The 27,047-nt window shown below is 42.4% G+C and overlaps 1 protein-coding gene across 1 annotated transcript in view; it reads left to right on the top strand.

The window, feature by feature from the left end:
• The window catches only part of LOC140465108 (synaptonemal complex protein 2-like), a 243,739-nt gene that overhangs the window by 166,860 nt on the left and 49,832 nt on the right, over window positions 1-27,047 (top strand). Inside the window, exons 25-27 of the mRNA XM_072560975.1 lie at window positions 3,658-3,739; window positions 16,712-16,867; window positions 17,333-17,454. Coding sequence (XP_072417076.1) covers window positions 3,658-3,739; window positions 16,712-16,867; window positions 17,333-17,454 — 360 coding nt within the window. The remainder of the gene's footprint in view (window positions 1-3,657; window positions 3,740-16,711; window positions 16,868-17,332; window positions 17,455-27,047) is intronic.

Here is a 27,047-nt window from a genome sequence, read left to right as displayed (position 1 = left end):
GTGGAAGAAGTCACTGCAATGCACCGATATCAAAAAAAAATCCTCAGTTCTCTCGGGCAATTACAAACACTGAAGCTCTTGAGCTCTGCCTTCTGAGTCCATTTTTACCAGGCTGAACTGCTACAATAATTTACTGACCCTATCGTAAGAAGCGTGACTGTCTCCTGGTACAAAACACCAGGTAACTTTCTCATTCCCTGACGTGTTGCAGAGTTGGCAGCTCTGTCTCTAGCTCAGTGATTTCTGAGCTAAATCTCCATCAGCTGTTGACTCTTACTGTAGCCATGACAGTAGCCAAATCACAATGACATCCAAGGAGATCTCGTATGCACTCCACCTGGCATGTAATATTTTTGAATTTTAGCTGAAAAATTATATCACATTTTCTCCACTTATATATTTTATTAACCTTTCTACTCTGGAAATGGAACCATCCTTAACTACTTAACAAGCACTCACTAAATAGCAAGCTGCTGCTTCCTCATAGTCAAGTAAGTAGGTAGATAGTCCTGGAAGTGGAAAGATCGAAAGTGTGAAGAGGTACTTCTTTCCCCTCTTTTTGTGACTTTGTTACCTACTGGCAAGAACTCTGTTTGACGTCTCATTCGTTGCTAAGTCACTCTGCCATGCCTGCATTTATAAGCTTCACCTTTGCTCAAATACAGAATCCTAGCAGTGTTACAGTACAAAAGGAGGCACTTGGCCTATTGCACCTGCTCAAAAAATGAGCATTTATGATCAAGTGCCAAACCCATTTTTTTTCCACATACCCTTACATATCTTGTCTGTACAAATAATCCACCTAATGCCTCAATTGAATCTTCCTCCATCACATTTCCGTTGCATGCCCTAATTGTTCACTGATTTTTTTTTTCTCACATTGCATTTGCTGCTTTTTGAAAATCACTTTAAATCTATGCCCCCTGGTTCTTGGTCCTTTTCTGAGTAAGAAGAGTTCTCCCAACCTACACTATCCAGCCTGCTCATAATTTTGGAAACCTCAAGCAGATCACCACCTAGCCAGCCAGTCTCCAAGGACAAGTCCCAGCCTCTTCCATCTATCCACTTAACTGAGATTTTTCATCCCTGCAAATGTTTGTGTTCTTGTTTTTGCACCTTTTTCATGTGTTCAGATCCTTCCTGTAATGTGGTACTCAGAACTATACAGGGCTGAGGTCTAATACTTGTCTTATGCAAATTCAACATCACCATCTTGCTCTTGTCCTCTTTGCTACATGGCATAGAGAAAGGTTTCTGCATGTTCCCTTACATTAATCTGTTCAGTCATGAAAACATTATGCTTTGATGAAACTTAGAATTCAAACAGTAAATTTCAGTTGAGTATAAATATCAGCTAGATTTAGATTTTTGGTAAGTGATAAAGATTTCATTACACTTCTAACTTCCAGTGCTCTGTTCAAGTCCCGCTTGGTGAAAGTTTCTATTATACTTTGTTCATGTTTTTCTCGAAGATATTTGAGTAAAAGTTTTATATTCACACTTGTCAATCATTAATGTCTTTGACCTGCTACTTTTGAAGAACCATTGGAAAAACTGCATAACAGTTCTCTGCAATGATTAATTTTTCTGTTTGTTTTTATAATGAGCAATAGTTTCTCTTTTAACACTTCTATAAATTTTCATTTGAGCTGATGCAATCCATCTGAACCAGACACATGAGAGCAGATAATTCATAAATGTCTTCATATTGTCTTCCATTGTCAAGTTTACCATTCTACATTTGCTAGGAAGTATAAGGCAAAGTACTTAATATTTTCTGCCATTTTGCCTACTGCCATTATTGAAGCATTTATTGTGTACATCCTGATCTTAATCTGTCATTGCTTTTTTAGTTTGTCAGATATTTTACAATCATGCCAAATTTCCAGGCTTTATATAATTATACAGTTTCATCAGCAATTGCATAATTATATTTAAATATGATTCCTGCGAATGTTCAGCCTCCTGGCCATCCATCTGCTGGCTCAAAAACATTTTAAGCATCCTACCAGTGGTTTACCAGCATAGCCTCCCAACTCTTAAACTCTATGCTTCAAGTATATGACATGACACCTCAACCACTTTATCCATACTGTAAGGGGCTGGTGTACATTTGCACCAAGGCCCCTCTGATCCTTGGTGCTTTCCAAGGTCCTACTGTTCATCATGTACTCCCTTATACTTTTGCAGGGCAAACAAGATATCACATCATTTTATTTGGATTGAATTCCACTTGCCATTGATCAGCCCATCTATATCCTCTTGTAGTCGAAGGCTATTCTCCTCACTATCTTATTTACTGTCCTACCAATTTCTGTCTCATCTGCCACCATGATGATTAACCCTCCCACATTCAAGTGTCATTTCATAAACAACAAGGGGCCCCACTGGACACCGACTTCCAATCAGAAAAACATCCTAGACCATCCACCTCTGCTTCCTGCCACTCTGCCAGTTCAGAATTTGCCAAATCTCCTCAGATGCCATGGGCTCTTACCGTTGCTTTCAGTCTCCTATGTAGGACTTTATCAAAAGCCTTGCTCAAGTCCAAATAGACTACATCAAAAGCATTGTCATCATCTATGTACTAACTACTTCAAAAAAATTCAATCATTTGGTCAGACATGACCTCCCTTCATTAAAACCATGCTGACTACTCTTGATTAATTTTTGCGCCTCCAAATGCAAATTAATCCTGTTGCTCAGAATTGCTGTCAAAAGTTTCCTCACGTTTGAGTTTAGACTGACTGACTGGTCTGTAGCTTCCTGGTTTATCCCTTGCTCCCTTCTTGAATGATGTGCCACATTGGCTGTCCTTTGACATCTCTCCTGAGGCCCGAGAGGACTTGAACATTTTTGCAAGTGCCCCTGCTGTTTTCTTTCTTTATTGGTCTAGGATATAATTTGTCGGATTTATCTTTTTTAAAGCCTGCCAAACCATTTTAAATCTCACTATCTATGCTAATTTATTTAATTGTCTCACAGGATTTCTGTCTGATTTCTGTACCCATGTTGTCACACTCACTAGTTGGCACTGACCCAAAGTATTCACTTGGAACCCTTCATCCTTTGACTCCATGCAGAAGTTACTGCTGTGGTCCTTAATGGACCTACTCTTTCCCTTTATTATCTGTTTATCCTTAATATATCTATAAAACAATTTAGGACTTTCCTTTGTTTTACCTGTCACTGTGCTTTCATTATCTCCTTGTAGCTTTTTTTGAGCTCTTCATATAGGCCTCAAGCCTCCCCTTTTCTTTTAATCTTGTGTTGTATGTTGTTGATGTCAAAAGGTGACAGGATTTGATTGATCCCAAGCTTATTAATTGGGACATGTTGGTCCTGCATTTTTCATATTGCATTCTTGAATGCATCCCACTGTTCTGAAAGAAATTTACCTGAAAGTGTTCTTAGTCTGCTGACCAAATCAAAAACATTATGGAGGGTATTCTGTATGATCTTGAGTACTATTCCATGTTGTAGTGTTATCTCGGACTGTGGGAATTACACTCAATGGTATTTCTGGGCAAATACATTTTCAATTTGAGAAAATATCTGATACTTGATTTGTGGAGTTGAATGGAAATGTTATTTGCTCAGAGCTTATGCCTTGCAGTTTTGCTGTCTGACTAACAAAGTTATATTTTATTAATCCAGAAAATGAAGCTACCATCAACTAAGTATCTGGGGAGGGCGTCCATGACTGTTGAAGTTCCAGATAATGAAGAGAAGACATCAGGTACAGATCCCATGGCTAAGGTTCACCCTCTAAACAAGTTAAATGGAATATTTTATTAGTTTTAAGTTGTCATTTTTGGATTTGATTTAAGCTTTGTTTGGTAGCTATTTATATGGTGCTTTGACATAATGCATTTCGTAGTAGCATTAGAAGGCAAACAAAATAGATGGGATTTGTGACTGTTTTCATATTGTGGCAGTTGTGGAAACTTTTATTTAGTTGCTCTGTGTTCTATACAAAAGTATGTTTTCTGCCTTTTGCTGTTTTCTAACCCCACTCAAGCTGATTCTATACTTTATTAATTTTTGTTCTGTTCTAAGTTCCTTTCTTTCTACCATAAAGCCTTAATAGTGTAGATAGTAAAAACCTGAAATAAAAGCCATGTGGCTAAAATATTCAATGAGGAGGCAGTGTTTCTGGCAAGACAGAAACAAAGTAAATTTTTTGAGTTGAACATGATTATTAATAACTGCAGGAAGGTAAAATTATACTGGATCATAGGTTTTGGCTGAGGTGAGGTAAAGAGGGAGAGAATAATAGAAGGGATTGGGATAGATTGCAAGATATGTGACAAAGATGTGATCAAATAAAAAGCAAAGGGAGTGGTGATAAATTTAAATATAATTTCATCCAAAGTGAGTGTGAATAACAGAATAATAAACTGCCATGTCTTAATCCAAAAACATTAACAAGTAAATTCAGACCAGCATTAGGCAAAAAAAAAGCCCTTCAAAGTGGAGGCAGAATTCTTGGTCTGAAATTGTCAAGGACAAATATTGAGTCCAGGTGGCTGTAAAATGTCTAATCCGATGATGAGCTGCTGCTCCTTTCAAAATAAGCTTGATTCATTGAAATACTGTTGCAGGTCAAGGACAGAAATGAGTGAGAGACAATATGGGGAATTGTAATTGCAAGCATTTAGGAGCTTGGGATCACGCTTGCACATAGTTTGTGTTTTGGCTCCCCAGTCTAGAAAAATCCTCAGTGACCAACAAATATGGCACATTAAGTTGAAAGAAGGACAAGTAAATTGCTGATTCACTTAGAGACATGTTTGGGGACTTGGCTGATGAGAGATTAGGTAAAAACTAGGTGTTGCGCCGAGTACAATTGGTTGAAAATGTGCTGTGTATATTATTCAGGCTGATTGAAGAGTGGACCACGCTGGTGTCATAAAAAGAATAATCATTTTGGATGCTGACTGTGGAAGGAAGAAAGAGTTTTGTGATGGGGGAATTATTGGAGGATGGGGTAGAAATTAAGGACCAGCTAGTATGGTTATATGAGAGAGGGGAGTGCAGAATTATGGGTGGTGGGTTGCAAACTATTCAAGGTCCAGTTAACCATTCAGGGGTCAATCAGTTGAGGAAAAAGGAAGACTTCTCAGAAGTGTTGTTAGAGAAGGTTGCATCATCAGAACAATCGCACCTTTAATCACTATAATGCTCTGTTGCATTTGTTAAGCTCTCTGTCCCTTTCACTAATTCTGTTTATTTAATATATTTTATCATTGCCTGCCCTTCAGCCTTGACATTTCTTTTATTTTCCTGCTTTTTTTGAATTAATCCTTTTTGGACCCCAATCAGTTTAAAACCATATCTACCCTACACATTGGGTTTGCCAGTCTGCTGGTCCTAGCTTGGTTTAAGTGAAGCCTGACCCACAAGAATGATGCCTCCTTACTCTGATGTCTGTACTCGTGCCTCATAAATTGAAATCACTGCCTCTCAGCCATTCTTTCAACAAATTATTTTGCAATTATCTTTATTGGGAACAGATTAGAGCATAACTCAGGTCTAAAGCAATCTTCAGATTACTGTAAGATATATTTTGTTGAAGCTTTATGTCAAGTACTCAAGGAAAATTTGCAAGAATACCAATTAGAGAAAAGTCAGCATGTGCCTCTTGATGTGGGAGCTCAGGAACGTGGCTGATGTTCCTGACATTTACATTTGCAAGAAGTGTGTCCAGCTGCAGCTCTTACTTGATCCCACAATGGTTCTGGAGCTACGGATGGACTCATTGTGGAGCATCCGTGATGCTGTGGAGGTCATGGAGAGCACATTTAGTGAACTGGTCATACCGCAGGTAAGGATTGCTTAGGGAGACAGTGAATGGGTGACCAAAAGGCAGAAAAAAAGTAGGAAGGTAGTGCAGGTGTCCTCTGTGGTCACCTCCCTCTAAAACAGGTATACCATTTTGGATACTGTCGGGGGAGATGGCTCACCAGGAGAGGGCAGCAGTTGCCAAGGTCATGGCACCTTGGAAGGCACTGCTGTTCAGAAAGGCGGGAAAAAGACTCCTAGGGCCATAGTCATAGGGGATTCTATTGTAAAGGGAGTAGATAGGCGGTTCTGTGGCCGAAAACGGGACTCCCAGATGGTACTCTGGTCAGGGATGTCACTGACCGGCTACAGGGCATTCTGAAAGGGGAGGGTGAACAGCCAGTTGTCTTGGTGCATATAGGCACCAATGATATGAGTACAAAAGTAGATGAGGTCCTGAATGCAGAATTCAGGGACCTAGGAGAGAAGTTAAAAAGGAGGACCTCCAAGGTAGTGATCTCGGGATTACTGCCAGTGCCACGTGCTAGCCAGCATAGAAATGAAAGAATAGGCAGGATGAACACATGGCTTGAAGGATTGTGTAGGAGGGAAGGGTTCAGATTTGTTGGACATTGGGACCAGTTCTTGGGAAGGTATGACTATTACAAATTGGATGGTCTACATCTGAACCAGACTGGAACCAATGTTCTTAAGGGAGTTTTTGCTACTGCTGTTGGGAAGGTTTTAAACTAATGTGGCAGGGGACTGGGAACCAGAAGAGAAGAAAGTAGACAGCGAGGTGGAAACTGGAGACTGTAAGAATAATGAAGATATCATTAATAAGGGGAAGAGTAGGCAGAGAGCAGATGAACACAAAAGGACTGGTGGCCCAAAATGCATATACATTAATGCAAGAAGTATAGTGTGGAAGGCAGATGAATTAGGGCTTGGATTGGTGCCTTATTGCAATCACAGAGGCTTGGTTGAAGGAAGGACATGATTGGAAACTAAATGTTCCAGGATATAGATGTTTTAGACTTGACAGGGAAGGAAGTAAATGTTTGCGGGGAGGAGGCGTTGCATTGCTGGTCAGGGATGATATCACAGCTTTGCGAAAGGAGAACACTATGGACGGCTTGAGCAGTGAGGCATTACAGATTGAGCTAAGAAATAAGGGTACAGTTACATTGTTGGGGCTGTATTACAGGCCTCCTAACAGTGAGTGTGAGTAGAAGAACAAATTATGGAAAGATGTAGAGGCAACAAGGTGTGATGGGAGATTTTAATTTTCCCAACATTGACTGTGATACACTTAGTGGCAGAGGTCTGGATGGGGCAGAATTTGTAAGAAGCGTCCAGGAGAGTTTTCTAGAGCAGTATGTCAATAGCCCAATGAGGGAAGGGACAATATTGGACCTGGTACTGGGGAATGGGCCAGGCCAGGTGGTAGAAGCTGCGGTGGGGGATTTCTTGGGGAATAGTGACCACAATTCTGTAAGTTTTAGAATACTCTTAGACAAAGATGAGAATAGTCCTAAGGGAAGAGTACTAAACTGGGTCAAGGCCAATGACATCAAAATTAGGCAGGAGCTGGGAAATATGGATTGGACACAGCTATTTGAAGGGAAGTCCACATTTGATATGTGGGAAGCTTTCAAAGATACATTTAACTCACCACAAAAAGACATGACCCACTCTCACTAGTATCTTTACATACAGATGAGGAAGAACACCACTTCGACTGGGACAACACATCCATCCTAGGACAAGCCAAACAGCAATACACACGAGAAGTCCTAGAAGCATGGCATTCCAACTGAAACTCTATCAACAAACACATTGACTTGGATCCCATTTACCACCCCATGAGAAAAAGAACAGGAAATGACAAAATCATGAGAAATGACATCACCAATTCAAGAAAACCTAAACACATAAATAAAAAGTTTCACTGGAGGCTCACTGTTTTGTCACCGTAGTAGGTGACATAATCATCTGAAAACAAACCTTCCAGCTCAGCAAGCAAACTTGCATCCAGAACCTCAACCTGAGCCACAAATCTTCTCAAAACTTGCTAACATCCTTACAGCCTCCTAACACCTTCCCCAAACCACCATAGGTGTAACACCTGCCCATGTGCTTCCTTCCTCCTTGCTATCAAAAACCCAAAGCAGCACTTTGCCTGCATTTCACTCAATCTAGTCTACTGTATTCGCTACTCAATGAGGTCTCCTTTACATGGTGGAAATGATGTGCAGACAGTGTGTCCATTTCACAGAACACCTATGTTCTGCAGAAAAGACCCTGAGCTTCTAGTTGTTCAACATACTTCAATGTACCACCATGTTCTCTAGCCAACGTGTATATCTCAGGCTTGCTGCAGTTGTCCAGTGGAGCTCAGCGCAAGCTGGAAGTAAGCACCGAGGTTTCTGCTCGGGAGCGCTGCAGCCTTCGACTTCACATTGTGTTCAATAATTTTTAGGGCTTGAGTAGTTTTCACCATGCTTTCCTTCACGGTCATGCACCAGGCCTTGGCATCACATGGCCTGTTATCACACAACACCCATTGTCAGTCACTAATAGTTCCCCTTAGCAGATATTCATTGCCCCTAGACTGACCTTTAACCACTCCCTTTGTCTGTCCAACTATTTTTCTTTCTCCATGGGCTCTATCTCCACTTATTATTTATTCTCTCCTCTCCCGCTGCCCCCATCTTCTCTGTAATAACCATTCTTTTCCTAGCTGTCATCAGTTCTGAAGAAAGGTCACTCGAATCAATGTTAAATTTGATTTCTCTCCATGGATGGTGCCACACCTGCTGACATTTTCCAGCAATTTCTGTTTTAGTTTCATATTTCCAACATGTGTTCTTTCAGGCATTTACCCCTTGTGGGAGGGTTTGATCATGCTGATGGGAGGGGTTTACACTAGTTCAGCGTGGTAGCTTTCTATAGGAGCACAGCATAATTTTAGAAAAGATCAAGACAGTGAGTTCTGTCATGTGATGTCTCGAGCGTAACCTGAGACTCAGGAGTTTGAGGCAAGACAGAAATGAGTTATGGGTGAGGATTGATACATGAAATTATAATGTTATTGCAGGCATGTAAAAAATTATAGGGTAATTTAAACCAGGAGATTTCAATGTCTTAATATCAGTTGGGATAATAGCGTAAAGGATTTAACAAGGGGAGATTTCATGAAATGTGTGCAAGAGCAATTTTTTATGTCCACATGTAGATGGTGCCGTGCTCAATCTAATTCTAAGGAATGAAGACTAACAGTCTCGGAGTATTTTCATGAAAGCAACTATAGCACCATATATTTCAAGTTTGAAAAAGAAAAGAGTCTATAAAAGGGGTTTTAGATCGAGGTAAGGCAGAATTTATTAAAATAAGGTAGGATTGGGCCAAAATAGATTAGGAACATCTCTGAGGGGAACTCAACAGTAGAATAGTGGGAGACATTCAGAAAGGTACTGGGGAAAAGTCTCTGGCTATTGACTCTATCTATTCCACTCATTATTTTATACACCTTGATCAGGTCTCCTCTCTTCTTCCTTCTCTCCAGAGAGAAATGTCCAAGCTTATTCAACCTTTCTTCATAAGGCAGCATCCTGGTAAACCTTCTTTACACCCTCTCCAAAGCCTCTGTATCTTTCCTATAGTAGGGTGACCAGAACTGGACAAAATATTCCAAGTCTGGTCTTAACAGGGACTTGTAGAGCTGCAGCAAAACCTCATGGCTCATAAACTCAATCACCTGTTAATGAAAGCCAAAACACCATATGCTTTCTTAACAACCCTATCCACGTGGGTGCAACTTTGAGGGATCTATGTACTTGCACACCCAGATTCCTCTGTTCCTCCACACTACCAAGAATCCTGTCTTTAATCCGATATTCAGCATTCAAGTTTGATCTTCCAAAATGCATCTCTTTGCACTTATCCAGGTTCAACTCCATCTGCCATTTCTCAGCCCAGCTCTGCATCCTGTCTATGTCACGCTGCAGCCCGCAGTAGCCCTCTATACTATCGATGACACCTCCAACCTTTTATATCATCTGTAAATTTACTAACCCACCCCTCAATCTCCTCATCCAAGTCATTTATAAAAACTACAAAGAGCAGAGGCCCAAGAACAGAGCCCTGCGGGACCCCACTCAACACTGTCCTCCAGGCAGAATATTTTCCATCTACAACCACCCTCTGCCTTCTGTTAACCGGCCAATTCTGAATCCAGATAGCCAAATCTCCCTGTATCCTATACTTTCTGACTTTATCAATGAGCCTATCATTGGGAACCTTATCAAACCTCTTGCTGAAGTCCATATACACCACACCCACTGTTTGACCATCGTCGACCTGTCTTGACATCTCCTTCAAGAACTCAATAAGATTTGAGGCATGACCTGCCTCTCTCAAAGCCATGCTGACTGCCTTGCCACACTATGCTTTGCCAAATAGTTATAAACCCTATCCCTCAATTCTTTTCAAATCTTTGCTGACCACAAGACTGACCAGTCTGTAATTGCCAGGGATTTCCCTATTACCCTTCTTGAAAAGAGTAACAGCATTCCTTTCAATCCTCTGGTACGACTCCTGTGGAGAGTGAGGAGGTGACAAAGGAGTGCTCAATGAATGGCAGCACACCACAAATCTAAAGAAGGGATAACCACACTATAAAGGTTTACAGTGGGTAGATTTCTTAAAACATATACAGAAGATCTGCATTAGCCAATGAAGTACTGGACCTAATTCTAGGGAATGAAGACTAACGGTCAGGGACTTTTTCAGTGATAGCAACCACAGCACCATAGAACATAGAACAGTACAGCACAGAACAGGCCCTTCAGCCCAAAATGTTGTGCCGACCACTGATCCTCATGTATGCACCCTCAAATTTCTGTGACCATATGCATGTCCAGTAGTCTCTTAAATGTCCCCAATGACCTTGCTTCCACAACTGCTGCTGGCAATGCATTCCATGCTCTCTCAATGTTGTGTAAAGAACCCACCTCTGACATCCCTTCTATACTTTCCTCCAACCAGCTTAAAACTATGGCCCCTCGTGTTAGTCATTTCTGCCCTGGGAAATAGTCTCTGGCTATTGACTCTATCTATGCCTCTCATTATCTTGTATACCTCAATTAGGTCCCCTCTCCTCCTCCTTTTCTCCAATGAAAAAAAGTCCGAGCTCAGTCAACCTCTCTTCATAAGATAAGCCCTCCAGTCCAGGCAGCATCCTCTGAACCCTCTCCAAAGCATCCACATCTTTCCTATATTAGGGCGACCAGAACTGGATGCAGTATTCCAATTGTGGTCTAACCAAAGTTTTATAGAGCTACAACAAAATCTCATGACTCTTAAACTCAATCCCCCTGTTAATGAAAGCCAAAACACTATGCTTTCTTAACAACCCTGTCCACTTGGGTGGCCATTTTAAGGGATCTATGTACCTGCACACCAAGATCCCTCTGTTCCTCCACACTGCCAAGAATCATATCCTTAATCCTGTAATCAGCTTTCAAATTCGACCTTCCAAAATGCATCACCTCACATTTATCCAGGTTGAACTCCATCTGCCACCTCTCAGCCCATCTCTGCATCCTGTCAATATCTCGCTGCAGCCTATACTGTCAATGACACCTCCAACCTTTGTGTCATCTGCAAACTGGCTGACCCATCCTTCAATCCCCTCATCCAAGTCATTAATAAAAATTACAAACAGTAGAGGCCCAAGGACAGAGCCCTGTGGAACACCACTCACCACAGACTTCCATGCAGAATATTTTCCTTCTACCACTCGATGTCTTCTGTTGGCCAGCCAATTCTGTATCCAGACAGCTAAGTTCCCCTGTATCCCATTCCTCCTGACCTTCTGAATGAGCCTACCATGGGGAACCTTATCAAACGCCTTGCTGAAGTCCATATACACCACATCCATAGCTCGACTCTCATCAACTTTTCTAGTCACATCCTCAAAGAACTCGATAAGGTTTGTGAGGCATGACCTGCCCCTCACAAAGCCGTGTTGACTGCATTTAATCAAGCCATGCTCTTCCAGATGGTCGTAAATCCTATCCCTCCGAATCCTTTCTAACAACTTACAGACGACAGACATGAAGCTGACTAGTCTGTAATTGCCGGGGATTTCCCTATTTCCTTTCTTGAAGAGAGGAATTACATTTGTCTCTCTCCATTCCTCAGGTACAACTCCAGTGGAGAGTGAGGATGCAAAGATCTTCATAATTGGCGAAGCAATTGCATTTCTCGTTTCCCAAAGCAGCCGAGGACAAATCTGGTCCGGGCCTGGCGACTTGTCAATCTGCTGACCTTTGCTTTCTTCCATCTCCCTGCTGCTATTGGGGGGGGGCCTGTAGTAAACCCCTAACGAGGTGACTGTTCCCTTGCTGTTCCTAATTTCCACCCATACTGACTCGGTTGGCAGATCTTCCTTGACAATGGAAGCTTCTGTAGCTGTGATACCCTCTCTGATTCGTAGTGCTACACCCCCTCCTCTTTTTTCCCCCCCTCTCTATTCTTTTTAAATGCTCTAAACCCTGGAACATCCAGCAACCATTCCTGCCCCTGAGAAACCCATGTCTCTGTTATGGCCACAACATCATAGCACCAGGTACTGATCCATGCTCTAAGTTCATCACTTTTATTCCTGATACTCCTTGCGTTAAAGCAAACACACTTTAAATGATCCCTTGGTTCCTTCCCAGGAAAATCCTTCCCACTAGATGCGATTGCCTGATCTGCATCAACTCTCACCTCCGGCATACAGCTCAGGTTCCCACCCCCCGGCCATATGTTTTAAGTTTGAAAAAAGGACCAAGATGATTTGCTTAAAAAAAGGTTTTGGATTGTGGTAAGGCAGATTTTTAAAAAATAAAACAGGATCTTGTGCTGCTTGTCAACAGATCCCTAAAAGTGGACAGAACAGAAGGCATACGGGATACTTGCCTTTTTCTGTCATGGCATGGGTTAGAAGAGCTAGGAGATAATCTTGGAACTTTACTTTGGCCACAGCTAGAGTATTGCATACTTCATATATGCTCCAAGGAAAATAGCCACAGTCTATTCAGTCTCTGCCTAAAGTTCAAATCCTTCAACCCTGGCAACATCCTTGTAAATCTTTTCTGAACCCTTTCAAGTTTCACAACATTTTTCCAATAGGAAGGAGACCAGAACTGTACACTGGTCTAACCAATGTTACGTATAGCCACAATATAATCTCCCATACTCAACGCTCTGACCAATAAACGAAAGCATACAAGACATCTTCACTATCCTATCTACCTGCAACTCCACTTTCAAGGAACTATGAACCTGTACTCCAAGGTCTCTATTCAGCAACACTCCTCAGGACCTTACCATTAACTGTATAAGTCCTGCTAAGATTTGCCTATCTAAATTAAACTCCATCTGCCACTCCTTAGCCAACGGTCCATTTGGCCCATTGCGCTGAGGTAACTTTCTTCGCTGTCCACTACAGCTCCAATATTGGTCTCATCTGCAAACTTACTCATTTATACCTCCTATATTTACATCCAAACCATTTATATAAATGACGAAAACAGTGAACCCAGCACCAATCCTTGTGGCACTCCACTGGTCACAGGCCTCCATCTGAAAAGCAACCCTTCATCACCACTCTGTCTTCTGCCTTCGATCCAGTTTTGTATCCAAATGGCTAGTTCGCCCCATATTCCACGTAATCTAACCTTACTAACCAGTCTTCCATAAGGGACCCTGTCAAATGCCTTACTGAAGTCCATATAAATCATAATCACTGCTCTGCCCTCATCAAATCTCCATTATTTCTCAAAATACTCAAATCAAGTTAGCAGGCTGAAAATCATGTCAGTTGTGCCTCTTGATAAGTGGATGTTGCATTGAGATTTGGAGAAGCTCTTCAGCCATTGACAGGAAGCAGTCAAGGAAGATTCTTCCAAAGATTTTTACTGTGGCAGACAGGTAAATCCTTCTGTCACGTCCACAGTGGGCCTTGTCTCCTTTCATGTAGATCATCACAATTACTCTGAGATCTCCCAGCATGCTCGTTTCCTTTCACACAAGTGCAATGAGGCTGTGGGTTCAAGTCAAAAATGTCTCACTGCTATATTTAGCACTTCTTCAGGGATTCCATCTGTGCCAGAGGCCTTGTTGTTTCTCAGCTGTTGAATGGCCTTTTTGTCCTCGCAGCAGGTTGGAGGTGTACTGAGATAGTGACTGGTAGTGTGTTGAGAAATGATATCAAGTCTGTTTGTGTTGAAAGCTGCACCTTGGTTGAAGAGGTCTTTGAAGTGCTCTCACCAGCAGACATTGACCAACTTTGAGCGACTCTCCATTTTTGGTTGTTGATGATGTAGGTTTGTGCGTATCTGAGTAGAAGGCTTTGATTGGGCCGAAGAAGCAGCACGTATTGTCACTATTCATTAGTCACTGGGCCCCCATACCCTCCAACCATCACCTATATTTTAGGTAATAAGTTCTTTGTACTTTGGCCTTCAGTACCTTTTGGCTTGTTTCTTGCTCAAATTTTGGTTGAGCTGCCGGTTCAGGAATGCCTTGCATTTGTGATCTCGGTGATCCTGGATCTCCTGATCACTTTTTTGTTAAGCCAGTTTTAGTGGTTCCAGGTCAAAAGCTGAGTTTCCATACAGGTGCTCACTATACTGAAGTTAGGGTGGATCAGGTGCCATGGAGACTCTGTGACTCTGGCATGTTAGTCATCGTCAGGTGGTGCTGACTGAATAGGTCTATCTTTGGGTCTTCGAGTCCAACAGCATTGAGTATCATGCGGTTAGAGTTGTTTTCAGAAACTGATGAAACTCAGCAGGACTGGCAGCATTTCTGGGACAAAAGCAGAGTTAAGGTTTCAAATTCAGTGACTCTCCGCAACTTTTTTTTATTTGCCTTAGTATGTTTCAAGCCGGGTTGACAAATAGTAGAGCAGATTAGTTGGTGGTTAGTCCAGTAGTTGTTGGCTCTGGTTATGACAAAGATGATGTATAGATCTTTGCAGTCCCTCATTTGAATGAGGAAGTCTGTTAGGTTGGAGTGAGGTTGTTGCCATGCAGTCTTGGACTGGTCCAGCCGACAGAGCATAGAGTTTTAAGCAGTTTCTCTGAGAGTGAGCTTTGGAGTTTGTTTTCCCCAACTCTTGGGAGCAAGTAAGGACTGCAGATGCTGGAGAGTCAGAGTCAAAAAGCATGGCACTGGAAAAGCATAGCAGGTCAGGCAGCATCTGGGGAGCAGGAGAGTTGATGTTTTGAGCATAAGCTCTTCATCATGTGACATTCCTGATGAAGGGCTTATGCTCAAACTGTCGACTCTAACTCCTTTCTCATCTAAAACACCTTTTCCAAAGGTTTGTATCCCTCCTGACTCTGACATTGCCTAGAAACACCAAGGAAGACAAATTGATGGTCCTTTTCAGTGATTCTTTGAGGCTGGCGTCGAATGCCCCTTTTTTCTCATTTAATGAATTGGGGTGTAGGCACTGACAGCCTGTAATTGTTTTTGTTCATTTGTGGGACTTGGGTGTCACTGGCTGGTCAGCATTGATAGATCATCCCTATTTACCCTTGAAAAGGTAGTGCTTTTGGGTCTGGGTGAGTGGTGGTTTCATAAGGCATCAACTTAACACAGGGATTCATTGAGGAATCTGACCAACTCATTTCTCATGGTGAACCTGTAGAGATGGCTTTGTGTTTTTGGTTTGTTTTTCCACAAGATGTAATCAACATCGTGTTCTTTAAGCTGGCCATCTCCTGCCAGTCATGTTTCACTTGGGGATAGTACTATCAATGGGGGACGTGGGTGTGTAAGGGTGGCAGATGCCTTTGTATGGATTTAACAAAGGATGGTCATTGCACATCAACTGCCACACTTGTCATTGCCAGTCTCTGCCATAATGGAATCGAAGGTAAGGCCAATGGTGGTGGCAACCAGCAGTATCTAGGTGTTGGGAAGGCATCCTGGATGGCTTGCCAGCTTAAACTCCTGTAGCGGCAGATTAAATATCAATCAAGATGGTACCAAGTGAGCAGGGAGAGGTCACTCCTTTCATGGTGGTAACTGTCCCTGGATGATTCTTCAACAAAGACAGAGGGTGGTGGTGGAGGGTTGTTTTTCAGACTGGAGGCCTGTGACCAGTGGAGTGCCACAAGGATCGATGCTGGATCCACTACTTTTCATCAAAAGTAAGTAAAATAGTCCAGTGTGTAGCTAAAAACAAAATTAATGAGTACACCAATAATAGACAAGAGCATGTTCTGATGCTGTGCATTCATTAAAAACAAGTATTGGGGTCAAAGTATTTAGAAAAAGGTTAACAGTTCAAAATAGAGTCTGCTGTTCTGTTATAATCAGAGTAAAATCTTCTAGAAAAGCCAAGAAAAACCAGTGGACCCAAGTTAGTATGCATTTAATCATTTAGCAGTCAGTCCAAAGTACACCAACCTCTCCAGTATGAAGCAATGATTAACTACAAAGAAGGGCAAAGTAAGAAGAAAATCTGAAGCCAATCTCATGAAATAGTTTTCTGAATTACAGAAGTCCATTGGCAAATTTCCCAAGATTATCCATTTTACATCCTGAGAATAGTTAAACTGAACCCTTATATATGCCTTAATTTCTTTTGGACATAGTTTCTCATTTCCAATCATCATTCTAGTCTGAAAAGCCACTCTTAATCATCTTGGCTTTGCCCATCAAAAACATGTCATTCACACTCTTTTATCAGTCCTAAATCTATCTCTCTCTCTCTCTCTCTCTCTCTCTCTCTCTCTCTCTCTCTCTGCTAATTAGTGTGGACTGGATGTAAATTCATCTTCAACTTCCATATTTCAATCTTTTTTATGATCAGTAAAATAAAATGTGAAATGTTTATCACAAATTGTATTTGTCTTCGCAGATGATACGTTCATGGTGCAACAGTCCACAAGCACTCCCTCAGAAAGGCCGGTTGGTGATGATATTTATCTGAATAAAGATGAAGCCACACTAACACCTCTTCTACCATTTAAAGCAAAAAGGCTGTTTGCATCGTCTGAGAAGTCGTCTGACAAAGGTGAGAGTTAATATTTTTGCTATTAGAAATGCCAGTTGTATTTTTCAGTGGGAATTTGCATTTCTGATTTTTCTATTTAAGGTTTTTTATGTAAGCATAATATTCCTTTTATCCCATATTTTCCATACATAAGTATTGGACAAAATGATCTCACAGATTAGTCTTTCAAAATGTTGCTGCATGTAGACGTGTGCATATAATGGTGAAATAATGCGATCTTTCAGATGGAATTCATAGAAATTGTAATTATTTCAGCAATTTGGAGTGGTGAGTTAGCTTCCATGTGAGGTTGAAATATGGGATCACTGACGAGACTATATTTATAGTAGGCCAACCCTTATTAGAAGATGGTTTATTTATTCTGTTGCTGTAAACTGTGGTCTACTACAATATACATGAGAAATGCCGATGCTTAGAACTGAGAATTGGTTGTATTGATCCTGAACAGTTTGTTCTGCTAACTAGGATCACAAGAAATGATGCAAGGAATCGAAAGGACACTCTCTGAGCTGGATTATGAAGAGTTGAATGACCTAAACCTCAGTGAAATATTTCAGAATTTCACTGAAGAAATGAGGAAGTTGAAGGTAAGTTGACTTTTGTGCTTCTTTAGAAAAGAAGTTCTTAACATTTTGATGATCGAATAAATTTAACAAACTTCAGTGTTCAGTCTAATGGTTTTTACATTTTGAGGTTAGTGCCTTGGTCACTCGCACAGCATTTATCTCTTGTTACTCTGAAATGTGGATTTGGCACAATGGCCTTGACATCCATTTTTTCTCTCTATTATCTTGAGATTTTAGTATTTAATCCAAGCATGAACATTTCAGCATTGTAAAATAGCAAGGTAAGTTGTATGGATTTGGAATAGTCAGTTCTAGGTATTCAAAAGGCTCTCATATTTGATTGAAGTTTTTGCATATCTAACAGTTTGGTAATTTTGCAGAATTCCAGATATTTATTTTCTTGTGCACATAGAAGCAGGAGTCAGCATTTAGCCCTTTTGAGCCTGTTTAACCATTCAAAAAGCAAATGTCAATTGATTTACATTTCAATTCCATTTACCTGCCTTTTGTTTCCTAACCGTCCATTTATTTGAATAGCAATGTGGGTGGCACGGTGGCACAGTGGTTAGCACTGCTGCCTCACAGCGCCAGAGACTCTGGTTCAATTCCCGCCTCAGGTGACCGACTGACCATGTGTAGTTTGCATGTTCTCCCCGTGTCTGCGTGGGTTTCCTCCAGGTGCTCCGGTTTCCTCCCACAATCCAAAAATGTGCAGGTCAGGTGAATTGGCCATGCTAAATTGCCCGTAGTGTTAGGTGCAGGGGTAAATGTAGGGCAATGGGTCTGGGTGGGTTGCGCTTCGGCAGGTTGGTGTGGATTGTTGGGCCGAAGGGCCTGTTTCCACACTAAGTAATCTAATCTAATCTAAGAATCTTTCACTCCGTTTTAAAATTCACAGTTGATTCAGCATTAATTGCTATTTGTGAAAGGGTTCCAATGAAGGTTACAAATTTCTAGAACCCTTTGCATGAACTTGTTGACTCATTTCAATTGTAAAAGGTCCAGCTTTAATTTGTACAATTTGCCATCAGTTAATAATCCCAACCAAGGAGACCTAGTTTCTCATATTTCAGCTTGCAAACTTTAGAACTTGATCAACCTTTTTGAATTCCAGGAAAAACAACCCTAGTTCATTAATCTCTTCCTGAGCTAATCTTTATCATTATGCATTCTTTAAATTTGAGCAGGTCCTCACTAGGTGTCATCAAATTGTAGCTTAGTACAGTTGGGTCTAGGTGGTATGCTATTCAGTGGTGATTGATGGGCCAAATGGCCTGCTTCCACTCTGTGTGGATTTTATGACTCTGTCTTCTTCTGACCTTCTAGATACAGAAATTTTAGCATTCTGGTCACCTTGATTTTCTATATTTGTTCATGACCTGTACACCTGGATTTTCATGAGTTTTTTTTTGACCTCCACTGTTTCATAAGCAACCTGTATGATCCCCAATTTAAAACTTTATATTTTCCAACATTGAAATTGCTGCGGCTAATATATTTACATTAATAACTGAGGGAGAGGGTTAAATTAAAGGAAAGAGTTAAAAGATTCCAAAAACACATTCTTGACCAAAGGTGCAAGGTACAGAAGGGGTAGAAATATTTGCAGAGGAATGCAGCGGAAATTAGAACCCAATAATGATAAAAAGTCAAATGCTTACAACTCTTTATTTGAATGCACACAGCCTTTCTAACAAAATAGGTCAGTTGCCAACCCCAAATAGAAATAAATGAACATGACATGACAGCTATTACAGAACCATGGCTGCTGGGTGATCAAGACCTCACGTTCAAGGGTATATTGCAGAAGATTGGGCAAAAAGAAAAGGAAGTGGGTAACTTTGTTAATAAAGTTAATGTCGGAGGAATTTGCCCAGTAAAGTAGAGATCACACAAAGCAAATTGGGTGAAATTGACCTGCTGTTTATTGCAAGCGATATCGCTGGAAGAGAAATTGACTAAGCTGACACAGAACTGACGGTCTGTGCAGGTAGATCAGAATTTCTCTTCCTCAAGCTGAGGAAGAAGCCAGTTTTTATAATAATCCTGTACAATGAGGCTAATTAGAAATGGGGTAAATACAATGTATCTGGAAATGGAGTGAACTAGTTACAATGATGCGAATTGGAAAACGGTTATCAGAGGAATGTCCTAATTCTCTACACAAAGCAACGTCCTGATGGTAGCAATGGGTGCGGAGCTTCCATTCCTCTTCGCAGGTGGGTGTCTCCTCTGAAGTGATGAGGTGCTTCCATTGTCTTGTCCTGGGAGTAGTACTCTTGCTGGTGCCTTTCTGTCTGACCTGCCTTTGTGTGGCTTTGGTATTGCTGGGCTGTAAAACTGCCCGCATGGCTTTGGGATATCTGTGGTGCTCTGTCATTGTTACTGGCAGCTTGAAGTGTATTCTCTTGTCTGGGTGTGCTGTCTGGTTTGGCTTGTCAGCCTGCTTGGTCCCTGCTGAGGCATTCTGGGTGTTTTTGGAACAGTTTGGCCAATTTTGCTTTTGTGGGTCTATTATGTGTTGGCAGGGTGGCAGATCTTTTCCCACAGGTAAGTATCAGTTCAGTGATGTTGGTACAATAGGTTGTATTAGATTGGGTGAAAATAAAGGATAGCAGGGAAAGAAATCACTGATGAGAGTCACCTATTGGCCCCTGGAGAGTTCTTTCCATGCAGCCCAAAGTATAAATTGGGAGCTGATGAAAGCGTGGAAGAGGAGTGCTACAAATGCCATGGGTAATTTTAATCTGCATATTTCCGGGACAGATCAAATAGGCATGGGTGTCATGGGAGGTGGATTCGTAAAATGCATCAGGAATTGTTTCTTACCGCAGTACGTTTCAGAACCTACTGGAGAACAGGCTATATTTGTCTATTACTATGTAATGATGTAAAATTAATAAGATACCTTGTAGGTAAAGATGAACTAGGGGGTTGGGAGTTTGGACAAGGAAAAGCTACCAGGAATGGGATGTAGTAAGATAGTGAAACTGAACCTGAGTCTCGCTCTTCAAAGAGCGGCCACTGTTCTCTTCCATTGTGCTGAAAATTGTGTGCAATTGAGATGGAAGTGGCTGGGCTAAATACTGCATTCTGTGATGGAAAGTCTTTGCTCAGAAATCAGTGTGAGGCCCTTCAGTGTGCGACACCATTACACAGACACCCACAGATTGAAGCTAAAACACACCTGAGAGCATGACATGCCATGTCACCTTGGTTACGATCCTGCTATGTCCAGTCCAAATCCCTGCCCCAGGTGCTCTTGACTATGTCATATATATTGAATGAATGCTCCTCATAGTGTTAGTGATACAGTAGCTATGATTGCCAACCTGGAAAGGTGCAGTCTAGTTGCCAGTAGCAATCACCTGCCATTTACCCACTTAGTAAGTTCACTTAGTGCAGGAACTTTTCATTTCATACCTTGATTCATTACATATCATGTAGCGCTCAGCATAGATGGGCTCTGAACCTTAAATTTTGAGGTTATGGCTAGACAGAGACTTGCACACAGCTAATGGTGGAAAGTGACCATCTGTTTATAAATGTGATAATGTATTTTCAATGAAGTGTCGGTCACTCCACCCATGTGCCCTTGGTGGTAATACCCAGGTATTTGGTTGAGGCAGCTTGTCTTACAGTGAAGTCGATTGACCTTGGATGTTTGATCACAAGAGTCTTGGGGCATTTTTGTCTGGAGGGCCCAGTGGTGGTGTTTGTGTATCCTGCGCAGAATCACATGCAACCTCAACTTCAGCTCCTACAGGCCTGTAGTTAGGGTGGAGGTAGAAGGTGCTGCCATATCTGGAATATCCTGAGAAGAGACTTTGTAGGGGGTCATGTTTGGCCTCCTCTATCTGGAAGCCTACTAGCTCCACCCAGTCACCTTGAGAGGACTTGCAGAGTGTGCCTAGTTCTTAGTCACCTGATACCTAGCCATTGATACTGATCACCAATGGCTGGAGCAATGAAGTACAACCCTTGTGCACGTTCAGCAAACTCGGAGACTGCTGGAGCTGTCTCTCCATGGCAGCTATCAGCCTGAAGGAACAAGATACTCATGTTTTGAGTTAAAAATCACACAACACGAGGTTACAGTCCAGCAGGTTTATTTGGAGGCACTCGCTTTCAAAGCACTGTTTTTCACAACCATTTGATGAAGAAGCAGTGCTTTGAAAGCTAGTGCCTCCAAATAAACCTGTTGGACTATAACCTGCTGTTTTGTGATTTTTAACTTTATCCATCCCAGTCCAATACCAGCACCTCCAACTCCTGTTTTGAGATAGCTAGGTTCTAACCATCGAGCTGCAATCTTGTAGCCTTGTAGATCCCACTGACTCTGATGCTTGCTGCTACTGTGTCTGCTTATGCATATGTGTGAAGTCCCCAAGGACCAACACCATGGACCTGCCTCGTCATGAGCTGGTGCTTGTCTTTAGTAGTCCTCCAACTGTCAGCAATCTAGGATAGCTGCAAAGCTCTCACCAGCAGTTGTCCCTGACCCTAATATAGATAAAAATAGACAAAAGGTGATGCCACTTACCTGGCTACCGTACTGCATTTTTGGGCATTTTGACAGACTATAGAGACTACACTCTGCACAGGCTAGAATTGGGAGAATTTGACTAGCATCGGACCAAAGGGGCGCTATAGGAGGCATTACAGTAAAATAGGTAAACTTGGGGGAATCGAGTGAGAAAATATGCTTGAGTCGAAAAGTGTGATGCTGGAAAAACACAGATCAGGCAGCATCTGATGAGCAGGAGAGTCGATGTTTCGTGCATAAGCCCTTCATCAGGAATGTGGAGGGGGAAAGGGTGCTGAGAGAGAAATAGTGACAGGTGAGGGTGGGGCTGGGGGGGAAGATAGGTAGGATGATGATAGGTGGATGCACATGGAAGGTAATTGTAATAAGTCAGTGGGGAGGGGAGAGCGGATAGTGGGAAGGAAGATACAGGTCAAGAGGGCAGTGCCAAGTTAGAGGGTTGGATCTGGGATGAGGAGGGGGGTGGGGAGGAGAGATTTGGAAACTAGTGAAGTCAATGTTGGTTGTAGGGTCCCGAGGCAGAAGATGAGGTGGTGTTCTTTCAGTTGGTGGCCGAGAAAATATGCTAGGCCTTGCAAAGAACCTGCCTATGTAAAGATTCCATAAAGTTAAAACATAAGAGCAGCAATATATGCTGCTCTTATGTTCATGATTATTGTATATGAATTAAGAGGAGACTGCCTCCACTTAGGTCCTCACACCTGCTTTGCCATTCAATACAATTATGGCTGAAGTGAGTACTGCACATTCCAGCCTACCTTGAGTAACGTCTCCCTGCCCCTCACCTTGCTCATGAAGTATTTATTATGTCTTAAAAAATATTCTTATCTCTGTCATAAATGGATGACTCTTATATTTAAACAATGACCCCCAGTTCGAGATCCTTTCTCAAGGAAAATTTATTCCACATGCACTCTGTCTAGACCCCTCAAGATGTTGTGTATTTCAATCAAGTCACCTCTTATTTCTCTAAATTTCAGCAGATACGCATCTAGTCTATTTAATTTTTTCTCAAGATATCCTGTCCATTCCAGGTGTTGGTGTAGTTATTGCTGTAGGCAGTCATTCTGCATGAGGTTGACTTTCTTCCATTCCGGTGTCATGTGTGCTGAGCTGACTAAATAGTCCAATGCTGGATCCATATACCCTGAGGCAGGTGATGTTTGCAGGTAAGGATGTGTCGGATCTCATTTTGGACCAGTGAGGCAGTTACAATGTTTGGTGTTTGTGTGGATCCTCCTCCTCCAGTTTCTATAGTCTCAGGCAAGATTCCCATTGACGATGATGTATTCTTTCAGGGAGACTTCAAAGACATTGGGTCTCTGTCATAAAATGTGCTGTTCCTCAGATGATCAAGGCTGCCCTGAGGCAATTTTATTTTTCACCATTTGTCTCCCCCCACTGAGAGGAGGCTCCCAAGGTATGAGAATTGATCCATATTGTCTCGTAGTTCACCGTGAGTAGTGTGTCAGGAAAGCATGTGGTAGAAAAGCAGTGAGTGTAGGCTAGTGGAGGATTGCTGTATTCCAGATTTTTTGATTTAAGCATGTTCTTTCATATGTATCTGTGATTAAGTTAGTGATAACTTGGGGCTCGTTCTCTAACGTGAATGCACACAAGCGACAGCTATCAAGTGAAGCTTGGCTGTGGAGATTAAGGCAGCCTTAGTGTAATGCAGGTTGAATGTAGAATCCTCAGAAATGGAAACAGGTGGTTTGACCCAACAAGTTCACACTGACCCTCCAAACAGCATCCCACCCACACCTATCCACCTACCCTGTACTGGTAGCCCTGCAATTGCCATGGCTAATGTACCTAACCTACACATCCCTGAATACTATGGGCAACTTAGCATGACCAATCAACCTAATTTGCGCATCTTTGGACTGTGGGAGGAGACCGGAGCACCCAGCAGAAACCAAAGCAGCAGACATACAAACACTGCGCGGGCAGTCACCCGAAGTTAGAATTGAACCTGGGTCCCTGGCGCTGAGAGGCAGCAGTGCTAACCACTGAGCCACTGTGTTGCCCTACATATTGAACCTATTCATGCAAGTCCTGTAGAAAAGCTCCACGCCAGCAGGGAGTTTCATGGGCATGGTAAATTGCAGCAAGGAAAATGGAGAAGAGTGATGGTGCAGGTACGCAGCTTTGTTTGGCCCCAGTTTGCCCACTTGCTGAATCCTTTGGATGCCATTGTGCAGTTGATAGAAGACAGTAAGAATTTCTGCAGACACTAGATGACGAGGAGGCCCATCATCCCTTTCAGTCAACAGACTGTAGACCTTTCAGAGGTTTTCTCTTTTTTTCAAAAAAAAAACAGGGCCAGGTGTAGCGATTATTGCTGCCCTCCTCTTTACTGTGGAAGATAATGCCCACCGTCCCTTTTGACAGACAGATCTGCATTGTGACTCTGTTAGGAATACTTTAGCAACTGAAGAGGAAACAATAATTGAGGACTTGCAATTGATCTCCTTTCTTGAAGGTGGTCACAACTGCAGTGACTCTGAAAATTCCTGGCCATGCTGTTGGCCTCCCAGATAAGAGCATGTATACATACCAAAGGTGGTGCTCTGCCTTTTTTTTTTAGTATTTCAGCAGCAATTCCATTTACAAGGTGGCCTTGCCTGATTAAATGAGTGTTTCAGTCTCATGTTGGACTGGGGTTGTGCAGAACTGGTGGTGGATAGCATTCAATGGATGTCATCAATGACCATCCCGAAGAGTTGAGATCCTTCATGTGCTTCATCCTTTTGAGTCCCTCCCAACTCTAGTGTTGAAGTCATTGAAAATAATCTGCGTGTGTCCTTTTGTGACACAACTGAACGACTGGAGTAGGATTCCAATTTAGTCTGATCTATTGATTCTAGGGTTCAGTTATGTTAGGAGGTTCAGTTATGTTAGGAGGAGACGTGCACTTTTGTCCCCATTTATGCAGAGAACCTGGTCCCCGATTGCCTTTGGATAAACATCTTACTCCACCAGGACTGTGGGGCTTTTGTTGTGCTATTGCTATCTCTCATTTAAAGAACAACACATAGACATCTTCTACCGTTCAGAGATAATGAGGACTAGAGAATCAGAGTTAATACAGTGTGGCACTGGAGAAAGCACAGCACAGCACAGATCAGGCAGCATCTGAGGAGCGAGAGAATTGACCTTTCAGGCAGGAACATTCATCAGGATGGAGAGGGGCAAGGGGGAAGGAGCTGAGAAATAAATGGGGGAGGGGGATAGCTGGGAGAAGGGTAGGTGGCATGGTGATAGGGAATACAGGTAGGAGGTGATTGTGATAGCTCAGTGGGAAGGGTGGAGTGGATAGGTGGGAAGGAAGGTGGACAGTTACCTCAGGTCATGAGGGGAGTGCTGGATCTAGGATGGAGTGGGGGAGATTTGGAAATTGGTGAATTCAGTGTTGATGCTGTGTGGTAGTAGACTCCGGAGGTGGAAGGTGAGATGTTTTTCCTCCAGCTTGTGGCTGGCCTTGTTTTGGTGGTGAAGGACATCCAGAATAAACTCATCTTCAGAGGAGCGAGAGGGGAAGTTGAAATGGTTGGCCACTGGAAGTTGGGGTTGGTTGGTGTGTATGGACCAGGAATGTTCCCTGAACCATTGTGCAAGCTTGCACTCGGTCTCTCTGATATCGAGGAGACATCAAGAGCAATGGATGCAGTAAATAAGGTTCGAGGATATGCAAGTAAATCCCTGCTGGATTTGGAATGTTCGTTTTGGGGCCCTGGACAGAGGTGAGGGGGGAGGTGTGGGCGCAGGTTTGCATCTCTTGCAGTAGCAGGGGAAGGTGTCAGTTGTGGAGAAGGGGGTGGTGGGGAGCATGGACCTAACAAGGGAATCACAGAGGAAATGATCCCTGCGGAATGCAAATGGGGCTAGGGAGGGAAATATATTTTTGGTAGTGGGATCTGACTGTAGGTGGTGAAACTAGTGGAGGATGATGTGCTTGATTTGGAAATTTGTGGGGTGCAATGCGAGGACTGGGGGACTCTATCCTTGTGCTTGGGAATGGGGTTCAAGGGAAGAGGTGCAGGGAATGGAGGGGATATGATTCAGGATATTATTGATCGTGGGGGGGGGGAGGTGAAGGAGAAATTAGAGTCCTTGGTGTAGGAGGGCATCTGGGATATTCTAGAGTGGAATCACTCATCCTGGGAGCAGATAAGGTGGAGGTAGAGGAAATAGGATTAAGCAATCATTATTTTACAGGAGGGAGGCTGGGAGGAGGTATGGTGAAGGTAGCTGTGGGAGTCCAGTTTGAAATAAATGTCAGTTTTCAGTTGGTTGCCAGAGATGGAGAGGTCCAGGAAGGGGAAGGAGGTGTCAAAGATGGTCCAGGTGAATTTGAGATCAGTGTGGAATGTATGGGTGTAGTTGATGAACTGTTCAGACTCATGGGAGCACAAGACAGCACCGATATAGTCATCAATGTAGTAAAGGAAAAGGTGCAGGATGCTGCTGCTGTAAATGTGGAAGATGGACGGTTCGATGTAACCTACAAAGAGGCAGGCCTAGCTGGGACCCATGTCGGTACACATAGCTGTTACTCTGGAATATTGGAAGTAGGTGGATTGAAAGAGAAGTTGTTATGGGTGAGGACCATCATCATCTACCCTTGAAATGAAATTTGGTACCTGGAATATCAGAACCCTTTTGGACAATCCCAACAGGGTCAGATCTGGGCGTCATGTCACCATTACTACTCGGAGGGGCTTTGATGCTATCACAGATGCGAGAAGGCCAACTTAGATTTAAGGTGATCACTGTACCTCTGAGTTAGGGTTAACCAGCGGGTCATGAGGTATTCATTTAGCCTACAGCCTGAGAGGTTAAATGCAAGAGAAAAGTAAACAGAAAATGGCAGGACCCTGAGGAGCATTGATAGACCAAAGAAACTTGGGGTACAAGTCCATAGCTTCCTGAAAGTGGCAAAACTGGTTTTTAAGGTAGTAAAAATTAAGTATGGCATGCTTGCTTTCAACATTTGGGGCATTGAACGTAAAAGTTGGCAAGTTGTGTTGTCGTTGTACAGACCTTTAGTTTAGAGTATTGTGTG

Source organism: Chiloscyllium punctatum, chromosome 41, assembly GCF_047496795.1.
Source record: "Chiloscyllium punctatum isolate Juve2018m chromosome 41, sChiPun1.3, whole genome shotgun sequence".
NCBI lineage: Eukaryota > Metazoa > Chordata > Chondrichthyes > Orectolobiformes > Hemiscylliidae > Chiloscyllium > Chiloscyllium punctatum.
Note: the sequence above shows the minus strand (reverse complement) of the source record. Positions and strands in the feature narration are given on the sequence as shown.